General features: G+C 42.0%; 1 protein-coding gene across 1 annotated transcript; it reads right to left on the minus strand.

The window, feature by feature from the left end:
* Positions 1-322: 322 nt before the first annotated feature.
* RORA (RAR-related orphan receptor A) lies at positions 323-8,398 on the minus strand (the record flags this gene model as incomplete). Its single annotated transcript, XM_010016575.1, has 6 exons — positions 323-1,981; positions 3,286-3,398; positions 4,701-4,811; positions 6,079-6,186; positions 6,938-7,070; positions 8,277-8,398. Coding segments are annotated over 6 exons (752 nt in total), but the record flags the coding sequence as incomplete, so codon positions are not given.
* Positions 8,399-8,497: the final 99 nt, after the last annotated feature.

The raw sequence follows: 8,497 nt of genomic DNA on the forward strand, positions 1-8,497 counted from the left end.
GCCTATAAGGCATCCAGGTAGACATCTACCTGATCCAAACAAATGATGCACCTCTGGCTCAGCCAGTCGCAGTGTATTTTGTGATGTCAGTTACTGTGGATCTGCCTTCAGAACTAGGTTTACTTGCCACATCTGCTTGGAGAGAGTATTTTTCCTAAAGGGAAGAATAATTAGCAATAATAAGGACTGATAAAAGACTGCCAGGTTCAGCTTATTAGTTGGTTATGCAACATGGGAATCAAAATTTCAGAACTACAGAATGCAGATCTATAATATTAACAATTTCCAGGCATTTCACAGAGTACACCCAAACAGTGTGCCTTTACTTTGTTAGTCTGTCCTCATCTGATCAACTTGAAAGTGCATATTTTAAATAAGGAGACCAATGGACTTCGCTGTTCAGCTGCCTGAAACTCCAGTGCTGAGAGCTGGAAGAACAGGGGTCAGTGTCTCGCCTCACTGAAGTCAAAACCAAACCTTCTGTGGATTTTGATAGGCTGGAGTGTGGAGTTTGAACGCATTGTTTACGATACGGAGTGCAAAAGTATGTCAAATTAGGTATAAAAATTACTTTACTACATACCTGTCATATACACATACTTTTACTGTAGATACAGACTTGAGTAAATACCTTCAAACCTGGATTGATGGTGGGCAGAAATACACTTCAAATAGCCTGATTTCCAAGGGTGCATGTTACTGGTTTGTAACTGTTCTGCAATTGCTTTAACTTTGAGCATGGAAGCTCAGCACCTTTGAAAATGAGGCTTTTGACTTGTGCACCTAACCTGGAATTTAGGCAAGTAATTTTAAACGTCCAGGTTTGAAAGATTTGAAAATAAAAGTACCTTTGAATTTAGCAGCTGAAAAGCTGATTTTAATCTAGGAAATTGTCATTTTTTTCAACTAATTGAAAAAATATTTCTATAACCATTTCAGGATATGACCAGCCTCTCTTTAAGAGTAACATGGAAAACAGCAGCATAAATACCTCCCAACATATACGTACTAGTACCTGCCAAACCTTTTTCAGTTAAACTTGAATTTCTGGTGCACATGCAACACAACAATGAACACGCTAGCATTTAATTTAAAGAAAAAGGTGCAAAATGAAAGTGCCTTATCAATTCAACAAGAAAAGCTATACCAGTAACTACATTTTATATTAATTAAAACAATATATAAACAATATCTCTTTTGCTATATATAGTCTTCATGCCCATTTACCCTGTAATATATTATAATGCTATTGTTGCTATTGCTATGGACCCTTTTCATGCCGTTCTGTCTACTGGCAAACAGTGGTAGGTGAAAAAAATCGTCCTTCATGAAACAATGAGCAAGTTGTGCAAACTGATGCTGAAATCTCTGCAATGCACACCAGTCGCTGATTACTAGGTGGACTCTCTGTTCTGATCAACAAATTGATTGTTCTGTCAAAAGTCTGGGCAGTGAACTACAGGAGAAAACAACCTTCTGACATGAGTACCCTCAGTCTGTGTAAACAGAGGTCAAGGATTGAGAAGCTGAGACAGAAAAAGGGTCCATATTTGTAGGCATAATGGAAATCATATGCATGAGAAAAACAAGTTCAACTTTGATTCATTGTTTCCCATCCTTCGCCTGACCCCGACCGCCAAGAGATGTGCAGTGTGTTGGCTCCCTAGGTCTGTGCAGGGCCACATAAAGTGTCTTGGTTTTCTTTCTTTCTTTCTTTTCTTTTTTTTTTTTTTTTTTTTTTTTTTTTTTAATTTTTTCCTTTCCTTTGTTTTACTGTTTGTACTTCAGACATTCTAAGAGTGCTTAGGTGATACGTTTACCCATCAATTTGCATCGCTGGCTCAAATTCTGAAGTGAACAACTCCTTGTAAAGTGGAGGAAAATGAAGTCGTACAATGTCTGGGTATATTGCTTTAAATGCCATAAGCTTTTCTGTATGTCGTCCACACAGTGCTCTTAAAGTAGACACTTTGCATATTAACTGTAAAAAATGAACAGAAGTCATAGGGTCACATATAAGGAACCAGGCCTCCCCGTCTTGCTCTTAGATTAAAGCTCTTCCAAACACTTCGAGTTCACCTCAGTTGTTTATCTTAAAAATGACACATCTGATACACAGTCAGGGCTGCTTGTTAGGTGGCATTAATAAAAAAAGGGGGGGAAGGTTCTAAGCTGCTACTGAAGTAATGGACTAACGATAGCTGTGAAATAACCTTCTCTTTATGCTCCTAGGAAAAGGTATCGTTTGGTTTCCTCATTTGCCTACCAAACACCAGACTGATACAGAAGTATTTCATGGCTGGATCTTCATTCACACAGCTTAGCCATTCCCTTGGAAAAAGAGAGTCCTGACTGCTTTTAAACCCACTGTGAACGTTGTGGAGGGAATGCAATAGTTTGGACTTTTTTAACTTAGGCCAAATCAGGTGAAAAGGAACAGACCAGGAAAATCTGTGCTTCAACGCTATGACTAGGGTACCCCCTGAACGTACTGAGTACATCCTTGTGTCAAAGCATGTGGAAGAAACTTCCTTCCAGCAAAGGTATCAAAAGTATACAGTCATGGAAAAGAATTCCATGAGCTAGGATTTGACATAAGGACTATCCGTAAAGCCGGGGCTGCACCATCCAGCTTCTACTGTAATTAATTCTGTGGTGTGAAACTGAGTGTAAGCTTTCTGGCTGTGTATTGTTCCTCCGTAAGGAAGTGCTTATCTTTCTCCAGTTCTTCCTATTTATGTTTTTTAACATCACACCACTTTTCCATTTTTGGAAGTTACGTAAAGATACTTTAGATTAGCGCAGTAGTACGTAGGATCCCAGGCACCAGTGTCTGGAAGAACTATTGAGAAAAAAGGCTGTGTGGGGAACTTCTCATGGAAGACAGAACAACAAGGTTAGTTTGGGTATTGCATGTTATCACAACTTCATTGTCATGCAGGCAGAGACTTCACAAGGCTTAAGGCATGCGTGTTGTAGAACTGAAATAGAACTCTGTGTGGCAGAAATGTTGTGTAGGAGGAGCAGGGTAAAAACCTTCATCACTTTTCATGCAGTTCCACATTAAAATACTCGGTTTCAGACCGTTATCAACCTTGTACGTTATCGTTTCATCTCTTCTAGTTTTTAGTAAATAATTCCCGCTGAGCACCTTGATTTTAAACAAAGAATTTTGGATTCATAAATAACAAACTAACTGCATGAAACTTTACACCATGCTCAGGACACCATTCTTAGGTAAGCCTACTCCTGCAGTCCCATGATGTGGCACTATAGGGTTCTTACCTTTGTTAGGATTCCATCTTCTCGGTGGTTCTTCTGTAGGACGTGCTGAAGCGCTAGCTGGATCTTCTGTTGGAGTTTTTCAATCTTTACTTTCTCCTGAAGCCACGAGCGATCTAAATATAAACGGAGTTAACACCTCTAGTACTGCACACGTCAGTCACAGCGCACCAGAAGTACCAAGCCTGTTACAGATTCATCTTTTTTGTTTGCAACCTTCCTTCCACTTCTATTCTCTTGTGTAGAAAACAAGTTTCCAAATCAATAGGTTTTGGAGTGTATTTATTCTCTGCATTTCCAATTACTTTTATGAGGTCCTCAATCAGAAGAACACAGTGTATCTGAGTGAGATTTAGTAATCATTTGCTAACAAGGTCTGTAAAATGCAGGGTATTACAAAATGAAGCTAGCAACTTTTTTGTGGGAAACGAACAGATCACATAATGAACAAGGAGCTGGAGTGGACCTTCTTGCTAAGATCTACAGGGACATAAAGAAAAATCAGAAGCAAATATTCAGCTATTAGGAAAATTAAAAAAGCTCCTAAACTTCCCAGCAGAAAAGTAGTGCTCGCTGTCCATGCTCTCTGTGCCAGAACTGGGGGTTTCTGTGGCTTACGGACTAAGACATGGGGCTAACATGCTTCCGCTCTGCTCACAGCACCAGAATGTACTTGTGACAGCCTCAATAAACCCACTGTCACTAACAGCCTCTCCCACCACCGCTGCTGAGCCCACTCTGCTGCACTCTGAAAACAGCCTTTATTTCCCTGGGTGTTAGGCCAGGCATAAACAAACTTTCTGCAGTGGTACCTTGTTTCACCCAGCCTCATAAGCCCTCCCAGAGCCTGGAGCACTGTGCCTATCTACTTGAGATTATGAGGTTATTCCGGGATGGCAGACCCAGGCTGCCTCGGGGGGTGACTTACAGCATTGCAATTCTTGGTGTCCCCAGTTTCACGACGGTACAAAGCTACCTTGGGATCTTTGTACCACAGTAAAGTGGCAACCTTGCTTTAGAGAGCTGGGGTGGCACTGGAAGCATTCTCTCATGTGCTCGAGATAACTGTGCTGCAGCTGCAGGCTCACACGCTTGAAAGCTGACCATATAAACTCAGTGGCTGCCTCCTGCTCTCACCTTGGCTGACCCAGCGGTCGCACTCGCTCGTGTTTAAGCTTTCGCAAAGAAGCTGAGTCCTCAGAGAGGTGAAAATTTGGAAAACAAGGGCTTATCTTAGGATTTCCTATTGAACAAAGCTGCTCCTGAATTCATAGTTATAACACATCCTTTTGGTCAAGGAGAAGCAACTCAAAAACGTGATGATGTTTCACACTGCCCGATAGTCAACAGCCTTAAAAAGACTTTAAAGTAAAATCCACCTCTACCAAATACAGCTGGAGCAAAGCTTTGCCTCTTACCTGCCGACATTAAAACAAACGCAGAAAACAAGGCTATCTCATCTTCTGTCAGGTGCATAGAACATAAACTTTTTCCAAATTCAAACACAAAACTAATGAAGTCTTCACAACCTGCCAAAAAGAAGACACAGCTCATGCCACGTGGTTCAAAACTACTTGAGAGCTACACAGTGTTGATTTGTTCTGATGGAGGTGAAAAATAGAGGTAAAATACTTCATAGAGGAATGGTCTTCTTGTTAAGGACATGAAGTGGTGGTAGTGAGGTCTCACTCATGCCTGAGCTTATTGTGCCATCCCCCCCGAGTCCCCAGCTCCCACACCCGGCAGCAGGGATTATGAAGGTTTGGCACACTGCATCTCTTCCACATTTGGTTCTTCTGGGGTAATTATGGATAAAACCCAAGCCATTTTCAAGCTCAGAATTGGTTTAGCTTTGTTTCTGCTCCTAAACGGAACTTTCTCATGTCACTGTGGACTGGAGGTTCAAAATGCATACTTGAAAGTAAGACTACTGAGCGCACAGAAGGCAGGGGGAGAGGCATACAAGGTACATGCAGGAGCAAAGGGCGAAGCCAAAGTCTGAAAGCTTTTCATGCAGTAAAGGAACTGTCTCCTGTCACCCATTCTCTCGTTCACACAGGTGTAAGTCAGGTTACTGCTGCTGTTACACATGCTGTTAGCAGCTCAGAAAGTGGAGCCCTGCTTTGAAGGGGATTGTAACCCGATGGAAGAGGGCTCTCCTCTGCCCATCGCAGCCCCAACCCTGCCTAAATGTCCAGATGTAGTTGGTAACAGATGAAAGTTGTTTCACTGGAACCCACATCTGATACTGCATCCTCTGAATTGTCTGACTCTGACCTTGTACCTCAAGGTGTTTTAGGAAGGCAAAGGATACTGCAGTAATTATGCAGCATCCTCTGCTGCCATATTTTCACTGCCCTCCAAAATGGCTTACATCCCAAATCCATACCCAGTGAACTGCAGCCTTTTAAAACTAGCAAAAATATAGAGAAAAAAATTCAAAATTATGATCTGCGGCTTAATAAAAAAAAAAAATACAGTATTTTACCTGCAAATAACCAGTCTTTGCACGTTACAGAACACTATTAAGATCTTCAAAGCATTGAACATCAGTATATCCACAATTAGCTTAACATCTGCTACCTTTTCCAACAGGATCTATAAAATGTTTCTATAGGTATGAAATCTGGGCTTCTGTTTTCAACAAGTGCGTCCAAAGTGCTCTGCCCTGATCTAAGTGTTGAATTCCAGCACCAACAGTCCTTTACTGCTGTTTGAACAGAAAGCAGCTCTCCCCCTGCCTTATTATGTTTATTCTGTGGCTTTTTTAAGGTACAACACTTGACATTTCCTTACCTAAGGACTTGAAAACCTCTGGGCTAGCATACTTGCCATCAAAGTAGACTGTGTTGTTCTGGGAGTCAAAGGCACGGCACATTCTGATGAACACAACCTCTAAAGACCCTAAAACAGAAACAGCGTATGTTTGACTAGTGAGGTCGAGACCAGCTGCAAAAAGCAAGTGAGGTTTTAAAACGTTCCTATGCCCTGTGCTCACTCAGTGTCAGTCGAGTAGGGTGGCAGGTGTCTGGGCAGAGCACAGGTTGATTTGCGAGTGGAATTAAAAGGATTCCCGTAAACCCCTTCAGAAGTTTTTGTTAAAGCCACTTAGTTAACAGCAATAAACTCGAGTAACTTTTCTTAGAAGTCTCAGAAGTCAAAGCAGCTTGTCCAGATTTATGCTGATGCAGCTTTGACAACTTTGTCCAGTGTTTGTAACCCGCATTACTTCTCCAGCATCCAGCACAGGACAGTCTGGATTTTTACCCTGAAGTACTGTTATTCACTGTTAGTAAGCCCAAATAAAAAGCTCGATTCCAACTCTTCTATCTTAACACATTGGTTGCTCCCTTTGTTCATAATGAAACTGTCACATGTAGACTTGAACTCATTGTACCCAGAGTAACTAAGAAGGTGGGTTACTTCACACAAGGACACAGACAGTTGGTAAGGTTTTTCCCTTGTATGATTTTAAATGACCATTGCACAACCCATGCGTATATCATAGAATCACAGAATGGTTTGTGCTGGAAGGGACCTTAAAGATCATCTAGTTCCAAGCCCCTGCAGGGTATGCATATACAATTCCTGTATACAGGTGACGCCTTCCTGAGTGAAAACTAACAGACGCAGACTTTCAAATTGACCCACATACCTGCTTTTAAAAGCACGATTTGATCGTTTTGACACAGTTCCATAAAGCCATCAATGCGTTTGGCAAATTCCACTACATACTGTATAGCTTCTGTTATTTTGACTGCGCATAACTGCCACATTACCTCCCTTTGCTGTTCGAGAGAAAAGAAAAATGGAACAATTACTAATCAAGCTCTGGAAAGCCCATTTTCATCAAGTAAAACTGAGAGCGAGTTCTCTCCAGCACTCCTGGCTACAGTCTGCTTGCTGGACAACGGGAATTAACCTCCCAGCCAAAGCCTCCTGTGTATGCGTGACAATGCAAACATGTAAGACTCCTTCAGGGATGTCAGAAGAGATCCAGGTTGGAGTATTTTACTTCATACGCTAAAAATGTCAAAGTATAATGATTCCTGTCATTTCAGTGGGAATTCTATTTGCTGCATGAAAAGAGAATGCCAATTTACACTAGCAGTGTTTAATCACATTCTTCCTGTCAACTTCTGTAGCTTGTACTGAATGTGAACTGTCTGACTGGCTCGTCTTCCTAAGGATACATAAAGACACACGCAGCTGAAAATCATCTTGTTAACAACATACAGACAGCATGTAAGCAGTGATTTTTTTCATATGCTGATAATAATTCAGAATGAAAGTACCTCATGAGTGGAAAAAATGTTATTCTTAAAGGCTAAATATTTTCTGGTGGAAATGACAAATAGGTTCAAAGAACAGTGTGCTTTAACAGTGCTTCCAGCGCTTCCCAGGACAGCTTTCCAAAAGTAGCCATTTGGCAGGAGTTCGTGATGGAAGGCACGTTTGAAATCCAAAGGTGGATTAAATCTTATAGTGTGTGGTTTCCCGCCCCCCCTTCCCCCCTGGCACAGGAGTGCAGCCCCAGTGACAGCAGTGGAGTGGGTCAGGATCACAGCCAGACTTTGGAGGCTGGAAACCTGCCCGAGCTCTGTGTCAGAAGGTCAAACCAAAACACACCCTGTAAAATGACACAACTTGGTGGCTTCAGCTTTGTTGTTGTTGCTGTTGATCCAGGAGATTATCAGTGGAAAAATTACTATAACATGCCACTTAGGACTGAAAAACTGTCTCTGGTTTCTAATCCTTGTTTGTCACAGACAGACAGATTTCAGGAGCACGGCTTTTCCTTACCTGTCCCGATCACAAAGGACAGGATATCCTACCCAGCTTACTGCTTTGGATGCTAGCATATTATTTTGTTTGAAAAGACAAATACATTCCTGATAGTGAACAGAAAGCAGTGAAAAAGTGCAATTTGCAGTGTGTTACGGAAATACCATGCTTTAGAAAACCCCATGCCACAGTCTGGCGTGCTTCTGTACCTTGTTCTGGTAGTTCTCAATTTCTTCCTGCAGGAAGGTCTGCCATGTTATCTGCTGCAACTCCTCTCTCAAGTACTGGCACGTTTCCATGTGCGACTTGGAAATGTTCTGTGCAAGATGTTCTAGAAGGAAAACCACACAGCGACAGACGTTAACAGCGCGGAGCTGCACCCCCGGCGCCGGGGACGCGCTCGCAGGGACCCCCGCTGCAGGCGGGCAGC

The sequence above is a fragment of the Nestor notabilis genome, unplaced genomic scaffold, assembly GCF_000696875.1.
Source record: "Nestor notabilis isolate BGI_N333 unplaced genomic scaffold, ASM69687v1 scaffold25666, whole genome shotgun sequence".
NCBI lineage: Eukaryota > Metazoa > Chordata > Aves > Psittaciformes > Psittacidae > Nestor > Nestor notabilis.